This window comes from Cyprinodon variegatus, unplaced genomic scaffold (assembly GCF_000732505.1).
Source record: "Cyprinodon variegatus isolate N-32 unplaced genomic scaffold, C_variegatus-1.0 Scaffold692, whole genome shotgun sequence".
NCBI classification, from domain to species: Eukaryota; Metazoa; Chordata; class Actinopteri; order Cyprinodontiformes; family Cyprinodontidae; genus Cyprinodon; species Cyprinodon variegatus.
This window is the reverse complement of record NW_015151145.1, coordinates 221,957-249,828: the sequence shown is the minus strand read 5'-3', so window position 1 is coordinate 249,828 and position 27,872 is coordinate 221,957. Positions and strand designations below refer to the sequence as shown.

At 38.5% G+C, this 27,872-nt stretch overlaps 1 protein-coding gene across 4 annotated transcripts in view; it reads left to right on the top strand.

Moving 5' to 3' along the window:
- LOC107097412 (AT-rich interactive domain-containing protein 3B-like) overlaps window positions 1-25,369 on the top strand; it is a 93,242-nt gene extending 67,873 nt beyond the window's left edge. For 2 of the 4 annotated variants that reach the window (XM_015394546.1, XM_015394550.1), the window contains exons 5-9: window positions 13,563-13,746; window positions 19,438-19,697; window positions 21,709-21,999; window positions 23,300-23,392; window positions 23,474-25,369. In XM_015394546.1, coding sequence (XP_015250032.1) covers window positions 13,563-13,746; window positions 19,438-19,697; window positions 21,709-21,999; window positions 23,300-23,392; window positions 23,474-23,673 — 1,028 coding nt within the window. In that variant the 3' untranslated portion in view covers window positions 23,674-25,369. The remainder of the gene's footprint in view (window positions 1-13,562; window positions 13,747-19,437; window positions 19,698-21,708; window positions 22,000-23,299; window positions 23,393-23,473) is intronic. The other 2 variants (XM_015394547.1, XM_015394549.1) reach the window with 2 other exon arrangements.
- The last annotated feature ends 2,503 nt before the right edge of the window (window positions 25,370-27,872 follow it).

Below are 27,872 nucleotides of genomic sequence, written 5' to 3'. Positions count from 1 at the left end.
TTAGATTGGTTATCACTAAGCCCTGCTCTCATCTCTATATTCTTTTCTCTGTTCATTGTTTTCGTTATCATGATTTAGACTAAAGCAATGGGAGTTCATGATGCATTGATGCACTTTATAAAGGAAAGATGCGGCTTTTGTATCAGAGTCAATTCCACATTCTCTCCATCTGGTGTTTTTTGTAAAACTTGTTTGGAATTAGTACTTTTTTGGTGTGGTCATGTTTTCTTAAGCAATGGTTCGCTCCTTATTTGAACTTAAAGTGTTCTCTAAGCATGACTGTAGCTTCAATTTTACATAAACCAATCAGGAGCAGACTTACAGGCTATAAAGGGTGATACAACCAATGATGACTTTACTCTATTGTGTTAAATAAGCACTTCCCTAATAGAAGAGATAGACTTTAGCCATAAAACTCTTAGAACTGAGCCTCTTCTTAACATTCAGCCATTTTAAACATTTAATAAATGTTGGTCTGAATATGTTGTAATATTCCTATAAATGTAGGAAATGCCTTTTGTGATGTGTAAAAATCCATTATTCCTTAAACAAAAAAAAAATCTATATCCATTATATTTTTTTTATCTGCGCGATGCTTGCTGGGTTGTTGACGTGATGAGGTCCTACCGCACTTGAATCTGTAGTGTAAACACAGGAAAGCCAAATAAGGCTGTAAACATGGAAACATTACCAGAGGTTTTTTTTTTATAATATTCTGTTTGACAGGTGTATATTGACAGGTGTATATTAGAGAATGCTACACTGCGTCGCTGCCTCGAGGTTTCCCTGAGCTGTTACAGATGAGATATCTGTTGTAATCCATCCATCTATCGCTTATCAATTTCAACACGCTGCAGTTCAAACTGAACAGGTTTAACGTTACTCTTTGCCGCTTTGTCTGGACATAGCTAGCTAGTGCTACAGGACCTAGAACACATCATTTAGTCAGAATGCATGCAACACGGCATCTATTCGACAATTGATATGCATTAAAAAAAGATAAATTGCAAGTAAAGTCTGTTGTTACAACTGATCCGTAGATCAGTTTTTGAGGCTAAACAACGAGATCCCTGCATAAAATATCATATGACCGTTCACTACATTTATTTTTGATCAGAGGAATATATTTGTAACAATTTTACAAGTTGTCCTGAAGAACATATAATCCTATTAGGAGTTAAAAACATGTAATCTATGAACTGCGTGCCTCCTTCATGACTAATCAAACAGGTTTTAGTGGTTACTATGGTTCACCTATAAGTTCTCTATAGTACTCTGAAAGGTAACACACCTATCCAAAAGGGCTGTTTTATTTAATTTTTTTTAGTAGAGTTTAATTACACAAAAAGCTTTCAGAAGTTTGGGAAGTTGCAGTCGTACATTTGTATCAGCAGTTTATTTAAATTCACCAAACTGACCTTCAGTAATGCAAACATTATATGTTAATCCAACTGTGCAATAGAAAAAGTTGCAGGTTCACTCGGACTGGAAAAGCTAACATACATTGCCACGGGCAAACAACATGACTTTGAAAAAATCTATGGGAGACGTATACGAGGATCATAGGGAATGAAGGTGGGGCTTATTGATGGGTGTCTTGAATGGGTGTCTTGACTACAGTTTCTATTTATATACTGCCTTGTTATTTTGCTCTGCCTTAATCTAAAGGGTTTTGTATATTTTTGGAACTAAACAAATGCAGGTTTGAATGGTGAATGGATGAGTGAATGTGTGTATAAGTACATGTTAAAAGGTTAAGTTTGTTGTCTGTAAGTTTGTTGTGTCAAAAAAGAAAGAAAAAAACTATATTATTTAAGTCAACTGTAGAAAATAAATAAAATAATGGTGAGGAAAAATATATGGACAACGTATGTCTTTCTAGATTCCCTTCCACCGCTAATTTGCAGCACTTCCAAATTTTAGCAACATTTATTTACAGCATTTCTTCGGACTTAATGCAGAATCAATCTTCAGAGATCCTCTGTCTGATTAAAAGACTAAGCAACTTGTTTGCGTGGCTGCTTGTGTCTGATTACACCTCGTCCATCCTTCAATATCTCCATCCATTCATCCGTCCCTCATTTGTCTCCACATCCTCTGCTGTTGATTGGGGTCTTGTCAGTTGATCTGCTGGGTCTCAGGGGACCGAGGGGACTTGGGTTACAGTTGAAGAGGCCATCTCACTTTTCGTGCCATCCAACCTTTTCAGTCCCCCTCCCCCTCTATTCTACCAGGTGACTCTTCTTTATGACCAACAGCAAAGGAGTCATATTTCTCTTTTTTTTTTGTTCTTCTTTTGTGACTTTCCACACCATTTTAAATTACTTGGAAAAGTTGTCACTGCTCAAAGCATTAAAAATGGGAAACAAATCTATCCTCTTTATGGGTAAGAACGATTTACTGCCACATTGCAGTGGAAAAGCTTCTGTTCATGCAGTTTAAGTTGCTAATGGTGTCATTGTGTGCAGCTGACAGGCTTCCCAAAGATCTGACTAGACATGGTGAGATTTGCAGCAGCTGACCTTTGTTTGGAGGATCGCCATTTTTTCTTTGCTTTACACGCCACAGGACAGCTCTTTTATTTACTGACTGCAGGCTTCCTGTAATAACTCCTAGAAAGAAACTCACTGACTCATCAGTCAGTTGAACAATTCACTCTTATATTCTAAGCCAACGCCAATTTGAGGATTAATGTCAGCTCATTGTCTAAACTCAAGTAGTGTTTTCCAATTTGCGCTTGAGAAGTTGTTATTTGTTATAGACAAAAATGATTAAAGTGTCATAAAAATGTAGGATGTAACCGGTTACTGGCTTAGAAATAACAAATAAATTAAAAGGTGTAGCATTAGACTTGCAGTTTCTGAGCTCTCCCAGTAAAGACAAAGACTGGTTTGGGTATATACAGCGAATTTTTGGTTTGATTAATGTGTCTTTCCAGATGAAGGGACTGAAAATTTGAATATATTCTAAACTTTCTCCCAGAGTGGATAAAACCACAGCTGTCACCGCAGTTCATCCGGTTTGACACCCCTATAAAATGCCTTGTTTGCATGTGAGCCTATTTAGCCCTCAGCACCCTTCAGACACATGCACCAACATGACCAACAGTCATAGCGGACTTCAGAGTCACGATTCTGTTGTAGAATCAGTTTCATGACTAAGAACAGTGAGGAATTGTTAACATCAATGGATTTTACTCCTCTTTTCTCTCTTCAGCGTTTAGTAGCCTAGCACTGAAAATGAGAACATTTATCACTTGGGTTAGAATTAAGGAAGGGTAAATTAAGGGGAATACAGCTCGTCTGTAAACCCCATAGAAATTTATTTGAATAAAAAACACGGTTTACTAAACTAAGGTTGATGGCTTTACATACTCTTAAGTTTTTGTTTTAGACTTTTTTACTCTGCAAGTGATGAAAATGGAAACCAAGGTTCGTTTTCAAATAAACTCACCCCTGAATGTAAAGCACTATGTTACCTATGCCGTCACAGAATAAGCAGTTACAAAATACAGCTTAAATAAATTGTGCTGCTTATAACTTCTGATGTCTGTAACAACAATGCCTGAACATTTTGAATTGTTTATGAAGTCATCTGAAAATGCGGCGCACAACTCGCAGCATAAATCACTGGTATCTCATTTGCCCACAGAGATTGAATATTTTCCCCATGACTAATGAACATGAGCATGTTTATTAACTGTTAATATGGATTTTGAGATCAATCCTGTTTTTTCTATAGTACAGAGTTGAGCTCTGTCTCACACAGACATTATAAATCACTTATTAAATCATCTTCCAAACATTGCTGGGTAAAAGTCTTGTCTTAAAGTAAAAAAAACAAAAAAAAAGCCCTTTGTGTGCTCTTCCATACTTCATATTATTCATTTTAAGTCATTTTTCACTGCTGAATCAGCTTAATCTAATAAACCAACACATAAAGCAAATGCAGATCATTAAGATCCTCAGTGTCAGCCATGGAGAATGGAGCAGTCCTAAGTGGAATCTGAACAGAGAGCTTCTGACATTCTTATATTAACATGCATGCTGTTCTAATTTAGGAAATTAGATTTACATCTTGCAGCTTTATTCCCAATAAGTCAAATTATATTTTGCAGCCTTTTTATTTGTAAAATTCTGTTTCTTGTTGTTATTGTTTGCAGGCTGCAGAGGCGGATGTTTTTACATTTGCCAAAGTAAACTGTGTTTGAGGAGATGCAAGCATTGATCCGTTTACACATACATTTTTTTTGTCTTTTTTGGTGAATTGAGCTTCCATCATTATTCTTTGTTCCCTAAATCCCAACATAGTTTTAGCCTTATTGACTAAACACTTTTTTGTGTCATTTCATCGTTTCTGGACAAAATGAAAACAGTACAGGAGTATGATGGTGCCTGTGTACAAAGGTTTTTTTTGTCTATCTTTGTAAAGTTAAATCTTTGTAAGTTGAGGGTTACTGCACCCCAAGGGGATGGGTTAAATGCAGAGGTAAATATCTCCAATGTGAGATCAATAAAAGTTCAACTAGTATTATTATTATTAAGTAATCTTGCATCTTGATCCTATACGTAAACGCAGAGCTACCTCATTATATCTTAACCTTTGCATCTCTTACCAATGTATGCATGGGGCTGTAACATTTCTCAGGTCGTTAAACCTGTTAGACCTGCTTAAAAGCACATAAAAGGTCATAAGGTAAGAGAATAGCTTTTTTTTTTTTTTTTAAGACTTCTTATCTCGGTGTGATTCTTATACAACCATCGACATAGCTTTCTTATTTTTCCCTCTCTCCTTTGTCTTAATAGCTGTTAGTGAAGATTTGTTCTCTTAGATATTGACCAACAGACGCCCCCTATCACATAAAGCCAGGTCTGTGAAGATTATTGACTGGCTTTTATTGAAAGATTTTCACAGAGGTCCGTCCCTCACCTTCCTCTGTGTTGAAATGGGTGTGTTACCCAGCTGTAGCCTTAGCTTCATGCTCGGAATAGCAATGTATCTATACAGTGTTGCGTTACATTTAACTTCCCTTATGTGGAGGGCTGGATATCTACACTTGATATGAATTGGGTTGTCATGTAAGTGGTGGCTCTGCCTGCACTAAAGATAGCAAATTCCATGCACTCAATCCTTTTTTTTTACCTTTTATGTCCACGGCTGCACATTAAAAATAAAACAAACATGCACCCCCCACCGCCGGCCTGCAGCGGGGTCCTAACAATATACTGGCCCAGCGTACGACATATAAACTTAACAGCCAAGGTCTGCCTTCATAAAGTAAACTCCCAGCATGTGGATCCCAGACTCTGGTTTCTCCTGTCGGCGTCGCTCTCTGCTCAGTGTTAAAGGATTTGGGCTGTTGTTACTGGAAATACCAGTGGTTCCACCCAAATGTAATACAGTGTACATGTTAACATTGAGGAATACATCATTATGAATTTACTTTGGTGGACTGTAGGGCTGAAACTATTTACCAGGTTAATCAATTATTGGGTTAATTGTAAACTAATTTGGTAATTCAGTCTTTAAAGTTATGGTACACAGACTCAAATACACATAATTTAGTGAAAGAATAACCTTCCTACAGCAGAAATTAACACAACTCTGACAATATGAGCTATCCATTTTAATTATTCTACAAAAAATACATATAATATTCCCAATAAAGACTAAATTGTTTCTTTATGATATAAATATGATATAAAATATTATTAAGGTGGCGGTACTGCGACCAAAGCCAACCGCCAGTAGTAAACAAGAAGAAGAAGAAGCGAAGCAGCGTAGCCAGGTGTAGCAGAAAAAAATCAGTTGTTGTGGAGAATTGTGTGGGTATGGCGAGTGGGAAAGAACAGGAGTTGGAAGATGTGCCAGCAGCACTTTATAGGTCTGCTGTATGGGACCACTTTGCATTTAGAGTGACCTATGATGACGGCGGAAAGAAAGCTGTGGAAAAAAGTGCAACAGTGTGCAAGCATTGTGCAACACGTTTTGTTTTTGCTAACAGCAACACGACCAACATGTCAGGCTAACAATCAACATATACCGAACCGAAAACCGTGACCATGAAACCGTGAACCGAACCGAAACAAGGATTTTGTGAACCGTTCCACCCCTTATGTTAATATATATATTAATAATATTTTGCCATTTGCAATTTATTTGAAATGTTTAATTTAGTGGATATTTTTTATAATTCAATTGTTGTTTATCTAGAAAACAACAAATAAACAAACTCAGATAAACATTTTCTGGTACTGAAATAAAAAAAAGATTTTATCAAGTTAATTACAGGGTCAGTAAATAATTAATAGCAATTCATCACATTTTAATGAAAAACCACATATTGACAAAATAAACCACCTTTTTAAATAAGAAGGAGGGGGGCGCTGACTGGACTGCGCTATTTTATCCCACACCACAACGCAAGAGGGACAATCGGGAACAAGCAAGGGGTCTACATACGGCCGAGACGGTGAGGAAGTGGGAGCAAGTTTGTCAGACAGCGGAGGGACATGAAGGCGAAAAAAAAAAATGGCCCCAGCGCTCTCCCACACCTGGCTCTTCTAGCTGGTCCATCTTCACGAGTCGTTTTCCACAATGGCGGTCATGGGCGACAGTGGCGTCGGATGTCGGAGTTTGCCCTGAAATTGAAGGATTGACGGTTCAAGCCCTGGCTCCGACTTTCAGTGTCGTTGTGTCCTTGGGCAAGACACTTCACCTGCATTGTCTACTGATGGTGGTCAGAGGGCCCGGTGGCGCCAGTGTACGGCAGCCCCGCTTCTGTCAGTGAGCCCCAGGGCAGCTGTGGCTACAATGTAGCTTGCCACCATCAGTGTGTGATTGTGTGCGTGAATGGGTGACTGAATGTAGTGTAAAGCGCTTTGGTCAAGTCTTCTTGACCAAAAAGCTTGAAAAAAGGCGCTATACAAGTACAGGCCATTTACCATTTACCATTTACCATACAAACAAAAGAAGCTGGTAAGGTAGCAAACAGGAAATACGGATAGTGTAAAGCGGATGAAGATCTGACCAATCAGAGGCCTCCTGTCAGCGGTCACCTACAATTTTGGAGAGGTGCAGCGGAGTGTCTGTGGAAGGGGCAGGGGCATCTTTGCGTTCACTGCGACACACACGCAGACGACCTGCTTCCTGAGTACAAATCAGCCGTCTCTGTTGGGGGGACAGATGAATTGCTGGACTACACTGCCCTTTTTCTAACAAAATGGCGAAATAAACTGCACTGCTATATTAAATAAACTTATCAGTTTAAAAAGTCTGCAAGCCTTGTGTCCATTCTGGAGCCTTCATAAACTATCTCCGCCTGGTAAAAGCTGTGTCGATGGAAACTCTGGTTTTCTCCCTGTTTTTACTTCAGTTGCTTTTCTTGGTTTGTTTCTCTTGCCTCTCATTGGGCAGAGAGTACCAGCGGTCCTCCATTGCACCAAAAACTGGAGGGTAGAATGATCTTCCTTTTTCCTCCTTTTCGACTTCTCTACCACCAACATCAGGTTTTCAGATGCAAGTAAAACACGTAGTTTGTCCCCTTTAAGGTACTATGATTTAAAAAGTGGCGATGCAACATGGCATCTGTCATTGGCTGCCCCACCCCTCCATTTTTTATAAACTAATTCTAACCTATGAGAGCAAATTATAAGAGCAATACTTTTTTTGGCAATAAAAAGCCACATTTCTTACACTCTGTTTATTTTATAAACCAATTGAAGGTCTCTTTTTTCCAACAATGATTAGAAATGCCCTTTGAGAGTATATTGGTAAGTACAGACTTGAACCACAGCTGTGAGTGGGGTGGTTGTTTAAGGCTTCAGATAATTATTCCTAGAGGCTGATTTGAATGGAGAAAATATCACAAACTGCAACCGTTTCTGTTTCTCATTTAAATGAAAGTTCATGCTTTTATGATGCTGGTTTGGTTGTGATCTGCTGGCCTATGTCATGATTGAAGAGGAAGAGGAGGAGGAAGGTGTGGATGGGTGGTGGGGTGTTGGTATTCTAAAAGACACTAAAGCCAGGGGCTGTTTGTGTTGGCTGACACCTTTCTTGCAACCATAATCCAGTCTTTCTCCAACTGGCTAACTACTTCACCCCCACCCTCCTTCCTTTTCTTCTACCCCTCCTTCTCCAGGCAGCAAAGGCAAACAAATTTCCCTCGTCTTTCTGATCTGTTTCAGTTTTAGTATCTTTGAGTCCTTTAAGGAAGTGCAAAACCAAACACCAACAGGAGATTTCTTTTTGTTTTTCTCTCTGCTGTATTTTTTTGTGTGTCTCTTTTCACAGTAGATGAAACCTCACACCGGCCAGCTTCTCCCATTCAGTAAAAAATTCATTTCCTGTGTGTTGGCCTCTGTAAGGCTGTCGCCTCGTCTCATAATTATTTCAAGAACATCCATCAAGGGAAGTCAGCAATATTTAATGTGCCACCACTGGCGTCAGGGGCGCCCGATTGATTTATTGTAGAGTCCGTTTTAATGTGAACAGCTGTTTCCAGCTAAAAATAGGCCATGGGGTCGGATGAAATGACCTTGCTTTTTTGCGCTCACTATACCTAACATTTGATTTAGACAAAACTGCAACACATTTGTTGCAGACAGTAAAGCTGTTACCTGGTTTCATACCTTTTATGTTTTTTTTTTTTTTCCCAAAGTTATCAAAACATTATCTAATGCAGTTTAAGGTAAGGGTGTGGATATTTCTCACACATACACACGATTTCAAATACGAGTCCTTCCCCCTTTGAAGAGCAGCCGCGTGGCTCTGGTGCTCACTCTGGACGTTTGAGGAAGGACTCTGGGAGTGGTTCAGGCGCCCTCAGCCTCGGCACTTCCCACCAGAGCGACCTTTAACCCCTGGTGCCATTAATCACTTGGCTCCTGATGGTCCTGTCCCTGGGGGGAAATCAGTTCGGGGCAAAGGATGATGGGAGGTGAGGCCTGCAGCCAATTACAGGTTGGCTCAGAGCAAGCGGCTGGACAAATCAGTGCTTCACAGAGAGATGAAGTATTCAGTAGTTCGCCTTCCGGAGGCCTCCCTGATAACATTCTATCTCCTGACAGCATTTAGCGCTGGGTTTAATGTGGGAATAAAAATGGTAATTGTGATTATATACGGGGCAGAGGTAGCAGGTTTTAGTGATCAAAAGACATGTTTTGGGCTGGTCTAATTAGAGCTGGATGTCTCCAGGGTTAGGGGCAACAGATGTTGGACACTAAAGCTTGGCTGTGCACAGGAAGTCTCTCTCTAACTGAGAGTGTTGTAAATAAGAAGTTGTGTCAATACCAGCTTTCCTCTGGGCTTTCGCTTGAGTTCATATCAGAATTCGAAGGGTTCAGATCACCTGTTTTTCTCAGGCAACTTGCAATCTTTCTTTCTAATTTTAAAAAGGAAACCCTTTGTGTTTCTCTGCACTGTAGCGGCCTCTTCCATGAGCTCCACATAAATACACAGAATTGCATTTTGATTTGACAGCAGATGATGACAAAGGCAAAAGGCGTGAATTAAAAGCTAACTAACTGCTGGCCTGTCACTCTGGGGCCAGCGCTCCTGTGTCACATTTGTTGTTCTCTCATTGTTCACGAGCAGGCCAGTATGAAAACATGGCTTCCTGCTGACCTGCAGTTTAATTCACACATCAATAACCCCTGGCTGATCTCTGACCCCTCTAGTTGTACTAATTGTTTATTGCAGGATTGATGTCCAACGCTGCATTAGATAACTGACAAAGCACTTGCACCTTAACGCTGGATTTGTTCTGGAAATTTTACATAAACCCAGATCCAAAAAGAGGTAGTCTTTTCTGTTAATTGTTTTAGCTTTCTTGGTCACTGATGAAGCACATTATGCAGCAAACAAAATCGGAAGGCATTACCAGAGTAAAAGATTTATTTGAATGATTAATGTTTTACATATTCCCAAAATATGTTTATTGGTTCATTCCTTGGTTTTTTTTGTTTCAAAACATGTTCGCAAAAAGAAAATACGCATCATTTTTTTTCTTTCCCATTTTAAAAGCTAAATGCAAAAATGTAATATTGAAATAATTAAAGGATCCTCTCTTTTTTGTTTTCGTTATTTAAATCCGTAATATATACTGTTGGGGTTTTAATAATCAGTGATGAGCTGCTTTACTCCAGAAACTGATTAGCAGAACAGTCTCAGATTAAAATCTAACCAATCAGATGAGAACAAAAGGAGAAAATGCAGACATGTAGTAAGGAAATATTGGGGAAAAAGGAAACGTAAAACTATCCTTTAGAGTTATGTTAACTGAACGGGTTGGGAGTTAATAATTATAGCGTACCCGATGGGTAAAGAAATTGTCCTTAGGAAACATTTCAGCTCCTACAGTTGTCACTGATCTGATGAGTTTTTTTGGTAAGCTGTCACTATTTGGAAGTCACTTCAGCTGGAAATCTGCAGAGGTTCCATCAGACACTGGTAATAGCTGCCGTCATACGCCATTTTTAAAAGTGGGAAAACCCATTCTTGAATCAACGGTGCTTTGTGTCATTGTGGCGTTCCACGCATCTCTGCTATTAACTCTCTCAGGATTTTGCATTAAGTACAACATGTAAAGAAGCAACCTGCTGCAATGTTTACGAGTTTTAACATATGATTTTACTTTGAAGTCAAGGTGAAGACAGGAACTGCTAAGCGGTCGCCAGTGTAGGCCTAACAGCAGCTGAGAATCAGAGAGGGTGCTATTTTAGTTGACTTAAATTTCTCCAGTAAATAGTGATAGACTAAATATATACTGTAAACATTCATCAGGATCTGGTAAGACAAACGTCCACTGTGAGACGTTCACCATTGTAGTGCCATTTAAAAAAAATGTATTGTGGTGGAGGTTTAGAATGCTCTGACAGAGGATCCAAAATGGTCCACTAACAAAATATTACGCACCTCTTTCATATTTCTTTTATTTTAATTCAATTTAAAACAAAAAATACACACAAAAAATAACCACTAATTTAATTATTTATCTCTTTTTGCTTTATTTTGAAAGAGTAAATCCAAAGAACAACCCATACATGGAAATCTGAGTTATTTTTTTTTGTTTGTTCCAAATTAAAAATGTAAAAAAACATTAAAATAATAATAATTAAAAAATAAATAAATTCTGGTTTCCACTTAAATTGACCTCATTTACTCTGATAACCCTTAATAAATTTCAGTGCAAGTAATTACTGCAGGGGTCTTTGCCGATGTTGACTTTGTGGTGCTTCCTGTAAATGTCCTCAATTCCTGGAAGTTTGGCCTCAGTGATGTTCTGAGAGTTTTCACCAACTTCCAGCTTCCAAACTGCAACAGACCAACTCTGCATAAAACGCTGTAGTAAAGAGGATTCGAATGCTCTCAATTTTGCAGTGGCAGAAGTTAACCAGTATTCCTGAAGGGAGTCAATTTTTTTGTCCTCAGTCGTCTGGAAAAAGCCCTTTTGACCAATTTGAAGCAGTGAGATGTCTCATGTAAGATGGTGACCCCAAGATGTTTGAAGTTGGACAAACTAATGTTGCTGTGGCCGAGTCATCAATTTCCTAGATGAGGCCAATCATTGCTTTTGATGTTGAACTAGATGCGAGTGAAAATTAAGCAGAGGTACACCAGCAGGAACAATAATGGTCTAACCAAGGGATGTCCAAGCTCTGTTCTTGAGAGCTACTATCGGGCACGTTTTAGATGTACCCCCTCTCTACACATCTAGATCAAATGTGTAAATTCCTTCATCAGCTGGTCATTCAGCTGTACATGGCAGTGTTAATGAGCTCATTCAGTTTACATTGGCTTAAGATGCAGCTCATGAGAACTGGACTTGGTCAGCCATGGCCCAATCAAACACAGTACAATTTATGAGAAACCAGTCGTAGATGTGAACTTCTGGAACCCAGATCTGTGAGTTTGATGGTTTACTTAGAATTAGGGGTGGAACGGTTCACAAAATCCACGGTTCGGTTCACGGTTTCGTGGTCACGGTTTTCGGTTCAGTTCAGTATATGTTGATTGTTAGCCTGACATGTTGGTCATGTTGCTGTTAGCATAAACAAAACGTGTTGCACAATGCTTGCACACTGTTGCACTTTTATCCACAGCTTTCTTCCTGCCGTCATCGTAGGTCACTCTAAATGCAAAGTGGTCCCATACAGCAGACCTATAAAGTGCTGCTGGCGCGTCTTCCAACTCCTGTTCTTTCCCACTCGCCATACCCACACAATTCTCCACAACAACTGATTTTTTTCTGCTACACCCGGCTACGCTGCTTCGCTTCTTCTTCTTCTTGTTTACTACTGGTGGTTGGCTTTGGTCGCAGTACCGCCACCTTCTGCTCTGGAGTGTAAACGCTTCGCCTATGAGAAAAAGGAGCCGCGCATGAACTAAAAGCAACACACGCGAATCGAACCGAGACAGTCGAACCGAACGGTTCGGACGGTTTTCATAAACCGTTCCATCCCTACTTCGAATACACACAACATTGGGGTTTTGCCACAACGGTATGTCTAAAAACGTCTCATAACTTCTGCAAGGCATTTTCTTGCCAATGCTTTTTCTTAATTTTTTTGCACCTTTACTCTCTTGTTCGTTTGAAAAAATAAACTCCATCAACTATTTCCAAAGGAGTCTAATGCAGCTCCTTATTGGATGTTAGTTTGTTTCCCAAACACGGACTGAAACTTGTTCAGAGCGTCAGCGTCACTTTCATGATCTCCAATCCACAGGACTATGTGCTGACCTTGGCCTCTTCACATGGCTTAAAGGCACTAATTTAAGAGAATGAATCAGGGCTAATCTCTCTGGCCTGATCATGCTTCTATTTTATAAAGTCATTAATGACTCCAGGTTAAAGGCAGCCCGGGGGGGGGGAGGATTGGCAGGAATTACCTATGATGGCAGATCTGTACATCTCCCATGCATTGGGTCTTGCTCTTACTCAGAGTGGTGTGGATTTACTCGGCACAATCCTCTAAATAAGCTTCATTATACCAGCCTATCATGAAGCTAGCTCCCCCCTATCCTCTGCTTCTTAAGGATAAGCAGGTTGTCACAATCCCAACTCCCCTCCTCCCATTTAATGCTTAGACTATTGCACATTGCACTTTGATTTGATTCCGTCACATATGGGAAGCAGCAGGTGCTCCTTCTCCTCCTCGTTTTCCCACTGCACACGTTTCCCGAGAGCTTCGCTGCAGATAAGCTGTTGACAAGATTAATGCATCTATATCAAAAGTCTCGAGCAGCTTTGCTTTGTGTTTGTGAATCCCCTTTTCCAGGTCAAGCCAGATTGCCGTAACGGGGCTAATTTGTTTTCAACCCAATTTTTATGGACGTGTGGGCAGCTTGCTCACCATCCATCAGATCAGAGTTTAGAGGTTAACTATAATCAATGTTTTAGCATTCATTGTTTGATGAATTAATGTCGATTGTTTCAAATTTTTCTGTCTTTGGAATAATCCTAAATTTTTTCTAAACCGTTTACTGTCCCTCAAGATACTGAAGAGCACGTTAATATTTGTTGCTTTACTGATATAATCTGTTTATTATGTTTTCTGTAGGAACCCCAGTCAATCGTATTCCCATCATGGCGAAACAGGTCCTGGATCTGTATATGCTCTACAAGCTGGTAACAGAGAAGGGAGGCCTTGTGGAAGTTATCAACAAGAAGATCTGGAGAGAAATCACCAAGGGACTCAACCTGCCCACATCCATCACCAGTGCTGCTTTCACTCTGCGCACACAGTGAGTCTTTGTCTGTTTGGAAAGGAAACAAATTATATTAATCTGCTGAAACCAGGTTAAGAATGTCAAGCCAGTAACCTTCAAACTGGAAGCAACGCCTTTCTCATGTATGCTTGCGGTATTAAGTTGCGCTCACATTTGTTGCACATGCAACTGTCCATGCAGAAAACAGAAGGAGCCGTACTTGGCCTTGAGCTACAAACAATTGTGATACGCGTATTAGCGACACTAGGCATCCAGGGAATAACACGTAATTCTGCTTGCTCAGATAAAACATATGAATTAAATCAAAGCATGTATTTGAACAAGCATAACTTTTTTTTTATCATCTTAGCATTAAAGGTGACCTAATTTGTGCAAATTCAACTTGCTGCTTAGTCCTAGGAGCTGCTTGGACTTTCTCTGCAATAACAAAAAACTTTAAGAAATTAACATTGTTAGAATTAATAACATGAGAATTTAAGCTACATGTTTTTTTAAACCACCATTGAATATTCTTAATTGAAGTTTAGCAAAATACTATAAAGTCAGAATTTTGTAAAATGGGTACATGTGTAAAGAAACACTCATACAAGCAGTTTCAACTAAAACAGTCGTACGTAAACTATGCAGATTGGAAGCTTTTATCTCTTTGCTGATGGAGACATTGCGAGGAAGTAAACTGCCTGTGATTGGCTACTCCTAAGGAAATCCTGCCCTTTGAGACGTTGTTTTCCTTCTAGTTGTAGCCATTGCTACCTGATCCGCACTAGTAGCACGAACTGTACCACAAGCTCATTAAAGACTGAAATTAAGTTGTGTTTTTTTCCCTCATTAATTAAAATAAGCGTGCTAAATTAGAAAGCATAAAAATTTGATAATTTATTTTCTGAGAGAATAAAAGTGTTTACATCCTTTCTGTTTTATCACTAATCTGTTCCCGATCTGTCCAGAAATGGGATCCTACCGTACTTCCGGCAGCTAATCGGGTTTGGATTTTTACATAAATGTACTAGGGTTTAATTAATGTTTTACTTTTATGGTATATAGAGCATTATTAAACGAAAGACGCAACTAAAATATAGATAATTATGGTATAATGATACTTTGCCAGCCTGTTCTGATTATGTCCGATGATGATGATAGACAAGCAGTTTAACAGGGAGAATATAAAACGGATCTAAATCTTGTTTAAATGTTGTAAGAGTAATTGCCCAGTAATTGTATTATTTATTTAATTTCCCTCTGGGATTAATAATGTGTTTTTTAATTATAATTGAATTAATAGTGACTTCATTGAATGTCAGGTTGTACATGTGGAAATGAGCTGATGGTACGGATCGTGCTTCCGTTCCGGTACAGATCGGGTAGTGACACCTATTAATGTAGCAACGCATTCATAAAGAGTTCTCTTAAAGAGTTAAAAACTTGCTAAGTGAAGTCATAATTTCTTGCAGTCGCAAATGTGTTCTGACGCCAGTAGCAATATGCTTTAAATGATAAATGGTGAATTTTGAACTTGATATGAGCTAGGCTAATGTTAGCTTCACTGTTCCCAACAACCTCAGTAAGTTGTTACATTCATGTTGATTTTGCACAGTTTCTATCTTATTCATATAAATAACCTGCTGCTGTCATTCTGCACATCTCTGATGTTGCTTCTATTATCAAATATCAATTACTGCAAAAATGTCCATAGCTGTATATTGGTTATTTAATCCCCAGGTGAACAGTTTTTATACTGTTAAAACACTTTACAGTACAGTATTTTATTTATCATTTAACTCTTCACTATTATGTTATTCTTATAGATTTTTCTAAGGTCCACATTTGTGTGACTAATTGTTTCTATAATCTTCTTGCTGCTGTAAACACCAGAATTCCCCCATTGTGGGAAAATAAAGGGTTTTTTGTTCTATTCTGTTAATATTGAGAAACTGAGGCTCAGACATTTACATTTCTAATCAGTTTTCAGCCACTGTTAAACATCTTTTTCTTTTTTGTCCAGCTTTGTTGTTTACAACATTTTCATTTGATAACAGAGAGGGATGCTGCATTCCAAGTCAGAATTCTACTCTTGAAGAGAACAGCGGTTAGCCTGAAGATGCTTTGCTAAAACTACTAGTCAAAGCTATGAAGAAAACAGAAGTGGGATTTCCTGAAAAGTTTTCAATCACAGGCAGTTTAGTTTCTCAGGTTAGTTCCAGATCCAAACCACAGTAGGAGAGAATCTAAAGGAGCATAAAAACCAGTTAACCAGTAAACACCAGTTTAGAAGAGGAAGTTATGATTGGGATATATTGGGGGCCTCATTGTATTAAATATGCACGAATAGTTTATAAAAAAAAATAGCTTGTATCATTTTTCATTACTTGTGCATTTTTGGCAGAATTTGGACTTCATTAAATACAGTAAAAATACTTTGCTGCACTTTTGGTTGAGCTACTATCAGAGGTGGGTGTACTTAAGCAAAAGTAGCACAACTTCTTGATATTTTTACTCAAGTAAAAGTAAAAAGTAGCCTTTGAAAAAACTGCTTCTAAAAATGCTGCTCAAGTAATGAGTAACATATACCTACTACCACTGATCATGACAACAGATCAATATTTCTGTAGTTAAAAAACTTCCTTAACCAATATGTACAGTATGTAATAATAGATTCAATTACAGTATACTGTTTACTGTATTTTCACTCAACGTCCAAATGACACGGCAGACTCAGCGGATGGAAAGTTACATTTAACTGATCAACCTTGAATACAAAATATATAAATTCTGTCTCTCAATGGTGCATATCTGTTAAAACAGGCTTGTTTTCATCAGGTGAAGTTACTGATAATAGATAGAGTATCCACAAGTTTACTCAAGTAAGAGTAATTGTTTATTAATGTACACTGTCCCCTTTCAAATAAACAATAAATGAAAAATGAAAATGAAAGTAATAATACTTTATCATATTTTTACTTAAGTAAAAGTAAAAAAGTACTATGGTGTAAAGCTACTCCGAAAAGTACATTTTTTTTTCTTCCAAAAAAGTTACTCAAGTAAATATAATTAAGTAAATGTAACTAGTTACTACCGACTTCTGGCTGCTATGCCTTTTTTTTTGGTCTAACAAATCAGTGTAACCAAAATATTTGCTTTTTGACAACAGTTTTTTCGTGAGCTAGTGTTTCAAATTCAGCTAGATATTAAAGAATATCTCTACCGTGTAGTCCTTGGAGCTTTTATTTGTGTTGTTATTTATTGTACAATCTATCTCTGATATAGACACTTTACTGAGTTTATCAGCTAAATTCAGCACGGTCTCACTGTGCATCCTTACTCTCAAATGGATCACGTTTAGTTCCCACTTCCAACATATAAATGGTATAAAAGCACATTTTATGGTAACCTTAGTAACAGAGGCAGATGTATAAACCAACATTTATGTTATACATAAACCACGCTGGCTGTATTTAGACTGGAACTGGTATGAAACCAATTAGCTTCTTCTGTCCAGAAGAGGTTAATTAAAGGTCCTGTTCAAACCCAGCAAACGGCTCTGTATAAACCCTGCTTGAGTATATGCATGTTTGTGTGTTTATATGAGTACAAATGGGAAAATGAACTCCAGTCTTAGTGTTTATTTGCATCTTCATCACATTCCATCACACCTAGAGCTCATTGATCCTTGTGATCAATTGATGTCATTTGAGTCGGTCACTAAGTTGAGGTTGGACTAAACCTCATTTATTTTTGATTCTTTTCTTTGTGGAAACTCGTCAGTTCAAGCAGAACCTCTTTATCCTCTCCAACAGTAGATATTCTCTGAGACCCCTCATGTATTTTTTATGTTGTCAGGTTGTTATTCTGCATTGCCCCCCTGCTCTACCACGTAGATGCAGCTGCTTTTGCTTTTTATCTATCCATTAGTGCAGATATTCCACCAATACGGAGTGAGTGGGCATTTTCCAGGGGTTCCTTTTACGGATGGAAACATACCAAGCATACATCTAGAGCTGTTGGGGTGTGATCCAACTGGTTTCCCCTTCAAACAACATTATTGTACCAGATGTTGCAATAAATTCAGTTGTTCTGGGAAATAAAATCACACTTCATCAGAAACAGAGTAGGGAGCAGATGGTGAAGAAATTAGGAAAGAAAAGTGCCAATGTGGGAACTTTTTAAAGATTGATAGCAGGTGATTTTCCTTTTAATATGTCTTTTTAAATCCCTTCTTTGATTTAGATTATCTAATGGGGGGTTAGAAAAACACAGTTGATGCACATGTGGAGGTTTTTACTCCAGGATAAAGAAGCTGGATCAGAATCTAAATACAATGCTGGACAGGAAGATTCTTAAGACTGGGGTGAAGTTCTTCATCTAAAGCAAGTCTTTAAGATGTATCTTTAAACCCTTTCTGATTACATTTAATTCAGTCTGTTTATACAACAACAATCTCAAGGCTGAACAATACAGAAAACCCAAACCAACTCATCTAAATCAGTTTCCAAATCGAGCTTGTGCATTACATTTAATCCAGTTAATAAACAGTTTAGTCAAAAACAAGTTATTATTCAAATTATTTTAATTGTTTTCCATCAGAGATTGCATCGAGTCATTGCCTTGCAGCTTTCACTCCTCCGGGATGAGCATGTAGCAACAGTCGATATGTGGTTGTATAGTTTAATTTGGCCACAATCCTTCATTCAACAATGCATGTAGCAACAGTAAAAAGGAAATCTCTCTTTTAACAGGAAGAAACCTCCAGTTTCCAGTGATAACAGCATTCTGCTACAGCTGACTATGGGTTTTGAAGACAAAAAGCACACAGCCATACTGATCCAGGACATACTTTCCTTGCTAAAATAAAATCTTAATGGCAGGATTATCTCTTTTTTTTTAAAAACACAGCTTTAAAGTCCAGTTAGTTAGCGAGTTAACTGTTAAAAGCTCAGCCATTGGCTACAACTTAGAGAGAAGAAGAGTTAAGCATTGAATTTGCATCATTAGGTGCATCATCTCTTAAACAAGAAAATTAAGTTGCTTCCGGCAGTATGTTAGCCAGAGGTTATATTGGAATGGTGCCAGTTGCTAAACCATAAATGGCTTTTATGAAGAGGAAAAACAGAAAACAAACATTTATTTAAAAGTTTATATATTATCAAATAATGCTAAATGGAAGAGCAGTAGGAGAATAGAGCAGAGTGAGAAAAATGGTAAGCATGTCCTCCAGCAGCCTAAGCCTATAGCAGCATGACTAGAGACAGGGCTCAGGACAACTTATGTCACTCTAAGTCACAGTCCTTCAGTCTGATAGAGCTTGATCTACATTGTAAAGCTGGTGGAGACATTCTCCTAAAGATGCACAGCTGACATAGCAGGAGGAGTCTTTATTAGGTTATGTTGTTCATTGGAATCACAGATTCTAGTGTCATTTTAGAGGTTTGCGGTTGAAATGTGACAAACTGAGGAAAATGGTTCAAGAGATACAAATATTTTTAGCTAAAAATGGTTTTATGAACTGTTTGATTTTTTTCTCCTCTAAAGGAACATTTGAAAAAAATCTATTCAAGGAAAAATGTATTATTCTTAAGTTCCTTAGTCTTGTCAGACATTCTTGAAAACTATCCTTGCTTTCTGAACACCTTTCATACACGAGTGCATTTTTTACATACTTTGATTCATTTTTTACTCAGCCTAACATTGTTTTTACGTTTTTATTTTAAGGTACATGAAATACCTGTACCCGTACGAGTGCGAGAGGAAAGGTCTCAGCTCCCCGGGTGAGCTGCAAGCAGCCATCGACAGTAACCGACGCGAGGGCCGTCGTCCTAGCTACAGCAGCAGCCTCTTCCGCTTCTCACCTTCTCCAAGCACGGCTCCCCACATCCTCTCTCCGCCCAAGATGCATCTGGCAGGCCTTGGTGCTGGGACCTCTGTGGCCATCAACGGCCTTCAGGCTTCTCCAGGAACCTCTTTGAAGAAAGGTTGGCATTTTCACCCTACACTGAATAGCAATTCATGCCTTTTTGTATTCAGAAGTGTAATAATGTTAGTTTAAATGCATACATGTAAAAACTGCATGTTGGAGAACTAAAGGAAAGGGTATAAAAATAAAAGTTTTTGGATTAGAAGCTTCCTTTCTCGGCTTACCTCAAAGCAAATGGGCAGTTTTTACATGCAAGTAACTGCTGGAAGGGAAAAATACACCTAACATCAATTAGGACTTTATAGGTTGGGTAAATTACTACTTGGGAGAGTCTAGCTGCTTTGATGTGGACATAAGGGGCTGTTGCTCTAGATGTCTAATGCCTAGATGTTGCCTAGTGATAGAGAAATACTGCCCCCTGTCGCTGTATTCAACAACTGCATCTAAGACGAAGCTGAATAGAAGATGTCCGTAAGGACATTCCCTTAAAACTGTTCAAATTTACCCTGAACCATTCTAAGGTCTTGCTTCTTCTTGGCCGATAAAAGTTGGTGGAATTTCTACATTTTAGGTTGTACTGTTAGGTTTCAGGTTTTTGCAAAGCTTTGACCTTCTAACAGAGAATGCTTAGGTAGTAAAAAGAGCTTGCTTACTACAGGAACAGCAGCTCTAACACTAAAGCACATCCAAGCCTGACAGCCACCATAATGGACAGGTGTAACGAGGTGTTGATGTGCTGTTGAGGTTTTGGCAAGCATGAGGCTTTGCAGTGAAGCCGAGAAGAACCTTCTGTTCAGAACCCAGTGCTGCAAACCTTCCAAACAAGATGCAATTATTCTGGTATTTTTAATCATTCCTGTAATACACTTTAGTTGAGTTATTCTTACTGCAGCTTATAGAGTCTGCACTAAAAAAATGTATAAGAAATTTAGTTCTTCTTGAAGTATTTTCATTTTTCCTTGACTTGAGCAGGGACGACTTTTTGCCAGTGGAATAAAATGATTTACATTCAAAATAATAAAAAAGAAACTCCACCGTCTTATTTCAAGTGTTTAACATCAAATCATTTTATTTGAAGGGCCAACATGTTCATTGAACAGGCACACACTTACCCGACCAAATTAAGAGCAATTTAAATCAACCATCATGTCTAAAAAGCAGTATACGGTAGTTGTCCTAATTTTCTCCTTGTTTAATTTTTCCATCGTGTTGCTTTCCAATCTTTCAACTCCTACTGAGAAAAACAGACGTTAAATACCCTCATGTTCTTTATGTTTTTTTCAATTTTATCATCTCGCTGAGCATTCGAAAGTCTGAATTTGGTGCAATTTTGTTTGGATATCTCTACCCCACGAAATTAGCAGCTAAAAATTCCCATTGATTATAAATGACTTAATAACCGTTCAAATTATCGGGCATCAATAAATGCTTCTCAGAGGCCTAGAGGAGCATAAACAAGAAAAACAGAATATATTGTTGTCATATTTAAGTGTCTCCGTATCGTGTATCACCCTGTACACGTGCATGTGATTTTGTCAGGACATGTTTGTGTGGTCTATCCAGGTGTTTAAGACTCTTAACATTTCTGCCCGAGGCTACAGGAGCCCCCTCCTATTTAATGATAAATAAGCTGGTTCCCACACAGGGGAGGCCACTTTATGAACTTTGAAGCTTGTGTTCCACATTAAGAGGACTCCTGTTGATAACTGTCATTATGCTGTTGTTTTATCTGATGCCGCTTGGCCTTGGTGGGAATGTGAGTCTGTTGTTGACCTTTAACAGTGTCTGTGGTTTGACTTAAGTACTGGTTTGAAAACGGTACTTCAGTGTCTTATAGTTAGGATAAAGTAGCAGCTGATCTAAAAGAAGGATTCGATCAGTTTATTATTAATTGAAATTATTTTAAAGCAAAGTGAGTAAAGTCTGATTTTATTCAGGATATTTTGTGACGTTTGTCGATTTGCAGAACAAAAACCTCCTGCATTTACTTTGGATTTCAGCTTCACAAACTGAATTATTATCAGCAGTTAAGTTTTAGTCATTTTTATCTCCGCTTCTTTTTTCTTTAGAAGACCTGACTCCTGCAATGATGGCAGGGAGACCCCCCATGGCGCTGTCTCTGGGTCAGCAGCAGGTGGCCGGTTTGGCCAGAGCCGCCACACTGGAGCAGCTCAGAGAAAAGCTGGAGACCAGCGGAGGGGGAGAGGGGCCAGAGAGAAAGATGGCCCGCCTGGCAGAGGAGCAGCAGCGTCTCATGCAGCAGGCTTTCCAACATAACTTGTTGGCTATGGCTTCCCAAATGCCCATGAACCTGCGCTTGGGAGCCCCCACCATCGCCACCAGAGGTCAGCGTTTCCAAGGTTGATAAGGAACAGTTCAAACACATATATTACATGATATAAATGCTGACTTTAAATATTGTTGAAGGAAACTTTAAGCATGGAATGCACTCCTGGACTAACACTTACCCCTATTGGTCCACGAGTGCATTGCAAGGGGTACGTGAAAATATTTTATTTCTTAGGTAGTAAAATAAATAGGGCTGGGATCTTGCTTTCTGAGGACCCAATTGAAAATTTTAAAAATGTAAAAAAAAAGCCACTCAGGAGTTTTAAACTGGAGCCCAACTCAAATCGTTTTGGCATGAAAAGTAAGATTTTCAGGTGATGGCTTAAAAATCCTTCAAATGGAAGAATTATTTTCTTCCTTTTGGAGAAATTAAACCACATATTTTTTTATTTTAGGTCCATCTCTGTTTCTGCTGGAAAAATATCTATTTTCGCCAGCAACTAGTCCATCTAGTCCTTATTCCTACTAATTTTTAGACAATTTACAAACAAATGACATGTAGAATTTGCTAGTGTGACGTAGGACAATTAATTTTCCATTTAGTTTTTTGCGCAAAGTGACATGGCTGCCCCACCGTGAAGGATTGGAACGGGAGAAAATGAAAAATGATTATGAAAAAAAATACAAAGTACAGTAGGACAAATAGTGACTCGCGTGTACAGTACAGTATTTCACTGCTGTTCTGACGGAGCCGCTGCGTCCTGACTCTGCTCTGTGGCGTTTTTTTCTTCTAAAGCCTGCGGTGCAGCTGTGTTTTTTGGAGAGAAGAACATAGTTATCGGTAGTTGTTGTCGCTCTTTTTTCTGCTGGGCCAAAAGATCCTTATAAACCGACATGCAACCATCGATTATGTTTGACAATAAAGTTTAACAATGCATGATGCAAATCCGTGAAGCAGCGAGACCATGAAAAGTGAACCGCGTTATAGCGAGGGTTCACTGTATTCACAAATCATAAATGGCCTATACTTATACAGTGCTCTTTTTTTAAAGTTAGAGGACTTGACCAAAGCGCTTTACACTACATTTAGTCTTTCACCCGTTGATTTACACACGGATGGTGGCAAACTACATTTGCCACGGCTGCCCTGGGGCTCACTGACAGGCAGGCGTTCTGATTTAATTCTTCTGAGCAATAGACATCAGGTTTATTTTGACTCAATCTAAAAGATCTGTTTTAGAAGGATATTTTAAGTGAACCCTGCAAAAAAAAAAAAAAAAAAAAGTTTGGTTTGATCTTTTCTAATCTAATGTTGGTAATGAAATGCTAGAAATGTTTTGTAAAATAATCTGCCCTTCTGTGTGTGTTTAGAAGAGAAGCAGCAGGACATGTCACTGAGCATCTCCACCAATGGCAGTGCTAGCATCACTGTATCTGTAGAGGTTAATGGCACAATCTATTCAGGTTTGTATGAAGAAAATATCAACTTTTTACCCTGCTAGCCATAAAAAACAGATAACTAAGACATTTCTGGCTTCCTCTCAGGAACCCTTTTTGCCCAGAAGTCCGGTGCTGCACCAGGGACTGTTGTCGCTGCTAGCGCTGCCTCGTCATCCCCTGCTGGAACCAGCACAAGCTTTGGCTTCTCTGCTCCCCAGGCTCAGACCCTCAGCCCCACACCCTCTTCCACCTGCTCCTCCAAGGGCTCTGGCTCCGCTGAGCTGGCCCCCAGCGGGTCCCCCTAACTCGAGCTTTCTTCCGCTTCCTGGACCGGTTTTCCCCAGCAAGGCCTCAGCATAAATAGTTCAACGAGAAACCGATAAGAATAAGAAAACTGTTGCACAACAAATACCTCAACAACCCTGTCAACCTTTTGGCTGTCCAGTAATGAGCATAGAGCGTCAGAATATCACAAACACACGATTCTCTGCGTTTAATCCACCACACAGATAGATAAACACATCATTTCTACACTTTTTAATCCTAGTGTAGATGCTAAACACAATCAGCTCAGCCAAAACCCGCTGACAGGCGTATTCACAACTGAACTTGAAAAGTTTTACTTTTAGGACATTTTGTTTGTTCGTTGCCATTTTGTTGTCCTTTTTTGATTTTGTGTCGTTTTTTTTTTTTAGAATGATTTTTGTTTTCAGTTTTTTTCTCTTTTTACGTACCTCAAATCAAGTAACCTGCAGTGGTGTCTTTACCTCAGGAGCTGTAGAATATTTAACCTGAATCAACTTTATTTTTGTATTTTCTTTGAACGTGTTGCAATCAGGGGAAGTCGGGTAAACTCTCACCACAACAACCTCATTTTACAGAGCCTTGACCTCACAGCAATAGGCCTCCAACCCAGGCCATTCTGCTCTCTAACACACTGTAGCCTCGGACTGATGATGCTGTGGATCGGCAGATTAAATACCTCATCTCACAATCACTCTCGTTAGAAAGCCTTTAAGCATTAACCTATGTAGGAGCATCTCATTCAGTTCAAATATCCTTAAAAATCATTTATGTTATTTAATTTAACTTGCATATTTCAAGCATTTATGTCTGTGCATTTGATTATTATGGCTAACGACTAATGGAAGAAACTAAAATTTCAGTTCGTCTGAAAATTTAATATTACAGAAAACCAATTAAAATTGATTTCTAAACAGCAGGAGTGCTCAGTGGTTAAATTTCCTTTTGCATTAGTTAGTATTTTAGTGATCAGCTTTTTTTATTATCCAAGGACGTCATCATAGAGCAAAGCCTTTACAATCCAAAGAGCATTTTTGCCTTCAGTCCAGCTAAGTAAAACGTATTTAAGACCTTTAAAAAAAAAGACAGAATGGTTATGGATAAATTAATTGTCTGAAACATAATTTTATTTCTATTCTTAAGGTTTAAAAATAAAAAAAACGCTTTCATAAAAATAGGTTATCAATTAATAAGACAGGGATATTTTTGGGAAGTTATATTGGATGGAAAAGGTTTTTTTATTTACTTTATATCCAAAACTATTAGCCGGGTTTTGATATTTTTCTGACCGTGATTGTGAGCCTCCTGCGTCTCTTGGGCTGCAGGTTGCAGACGGCTGTCTGAGAGGTCCTCAGTGCAGTTTAGGACAGGCACTTTGGATGCTGAAGTGATAAAACATTCAATAAAGGAAGTATTGGTACTAAAGGTGCTGAGAAAAGCCTGGATAAAACTTGAGATCAGCATCTCTGTAAGCTTGTTAGCAGAGGTAGCACTTGTTGGTAATGTCCTGAATCCATCTGTGTGGCAGACCTTAAAGCACTCACTCCAAATCTATATTCTTCTCAGTTTCCCCCAAACTTTCAAATGGCCTTTTTTTTCCTTATGGTTCCTTAGACCCGAATTTTCAATAATATGCCTGGATTCTGAACAGCCGGCTTCTTTGGCAAGACTTTTTTTGGCTTACCTATCAAGGGTGGTAATAACTCCATGATTGTGTTGGCCTCAGCATGGCTGTAAATAACTTTTCTACACTAAAATATTATTGAATTGGTTTTATGTAAATGTCTAATGATCTTAGAAACCATATATTTAAAAATCAACCCAGCCATTAGGAATAAACTGAAATTAATTCTTGAAATATGTCAGTTTTTTCCATAATATTTCTTAGTAGGAGTGTAAGGAGAAAAAAAAATTCAGTCAAATATCGCAATATTTCCCTGGATAATATTTACATTGGTTGAAAATACCAATATCACAATATTTTCTTTGATATTGCTAATGATTTAAAATGAAATGGTTTGAAAATGTGAAAATAATTATAGGCCACCTAAGAGCCTATTACAACAAGATCCCTCGAAATTATCTAGAGCTCTATGATAAAAATCGTAGTTTATCCTGTTTGTTAATCTATCTATTAAACTTTTATCGTGATTTGTAATCTATCGTATCACCAAAGCCTTTTCAATTCACATTCTTATTAGTTAGTTTAACTTTTGGAATTGAAATACTGAAATAAATGATTTTTTTGAGGATATTTGTTTCTATTGAGATGCGCTTTTAGTTCACTTCCTTACAGGTCCGTCTTTAACGGTTGTAACGCACAAAGTTCGGGTGGAGCAGCAGCTGTGAAAGCCCAGTAGACCCTGAGCTTATGTCTCTACTCACAGACTTACTGAGGCATTCCTAAACCCAGCTACATGGTCCCGTTTCACCCCACCCCTCCAAACAGGACGGCGTCTTCATCAGTAACTAGTTCCTAGACCTCACACTGGCCTCTCTGTTCTGGAGGGCGTCTCTCTCAGGAAGTAAAGTGACAAACCGCAAGGAATCACTGTTAATTTAAAGAAGATTCATTATGTGAAGAATGCACAAGACTACGTGACTGTTTGAAAGAAAAGAAAAAAAAGAAACGTATAAAAGATACCTCATCAGACTCTCTGAAAGCGAGAGCAACACTACATACCTCGGCTGTAAAGCCAAATCCTGCCTGAACTGAAACTGACATGGATGTACTGACACACTGCGGGTGGGTTTTGGGGAGAGGAAAAAAAAAAAAAGAGTTGGGAGGGGTTTGCTTTCTTTCTGCTGTATTTACTCATAGACTGTGTTTTATGCATTCTCTCTTCTTGCTTTTGTTTTTGAGGGGGGGATTTTCATGGGGGGATTTGGTTTAAGGGAATTGATATACGCTTTTTTTTTTCCTTTCAGGGATGAGGAACAGAAATGTTCGTTCCTCGTTGTTGTATAGATTGGACAGGATTGTGTTAATCTGAGATTTGATTGTGAACAGAGAAATTATTGCAGTTGATTATTTCTTGACAGCTTTTTTTTTTTTTTTCTCGATGATGCATGTGTACAATCATGTGACCAGTGTTAGATCGCATTCATTTTCTGGTTATTGCACAGCTAGATACCAAAGACTAGTCCAGCTGGTCCTTCTTGTACAATCCGGTGGTGAAACAACCCGAGTGTCTGTAGGTCTGCAAAACTACCACCTAATCTTTTTCAGCCTAATATTTGTGAAATTGATGTCTGGTGTGGCGAAAAAACTCTAGTTTATTCCCACATTTTGGGACTTCCAGCACGCAATTTAAGCTAGATTAAACCAAACATGTAAAACGATGATCATATGTGGCCTGGTAGGTGAGATTAAAGTGTTATTCATATGAAAAGCCAAATCGCCTGTCACCCTGAGCTTGTATAATCATAGATATTTTGGGCAATAAATGCACCAACTGTCTGCAAACTCAGGCAATGGCTTAAGTTTCAGTCCCTTTTTCAGCCAAACACACGTCTTGATGGTCTCAAAAATGATGGATTATATTACACCATGTTTTAAAATAAACATTCTCCTATAGATTATAACTTTTTTTATATTGTAACTTTTCTAAGGTTAAAGATGGATTTTTCCAGCTTCACCTGTGCTGAATGTGATGCTCAGCATTGATGCTTGACTGTATTTTAGCCACTAAATGTGAGGTCCAGCAGCGTTTGGCCATGCTCTTCATTTTATTTGGTTAAGATTATTTGACACAGAACTAATTCATAAAGAAGGGAATCATAGATGCTGCCTTAACGTAGTTGCTGGTGAGATCTGGTTAGTGCAGGTTTCAGGCTGCTAACTGTTGCTGGGTTCATTACCCGCTGTTTGGATAGATATTTCACACCATTCAGACTTTAACCAGCTAATCTTTTGATATTTATTTGTATTGTTTTGTTTATCCTGGATAATCTTGTTTAGTTTATAAGCATCTAAGCTGTGTAACTAAAGCATTTTTAATATTAAGTCCAAATTGTCAGTTTCATTTGCTTAGTTTTTTTGGTTTGTAATGGTTGTTTGATAGACTAGCCTCACTGCCTTTGTATGTTTCTGTGTTTGTGTGCGTGTGTTGAAGCAGGTTTAGTAGAAGCAAGTCTATTTGTAGTAACCTAAAGTATACTGCAGATGGCGCCAATGTTGCATCTGCTTGCTCACAAACAG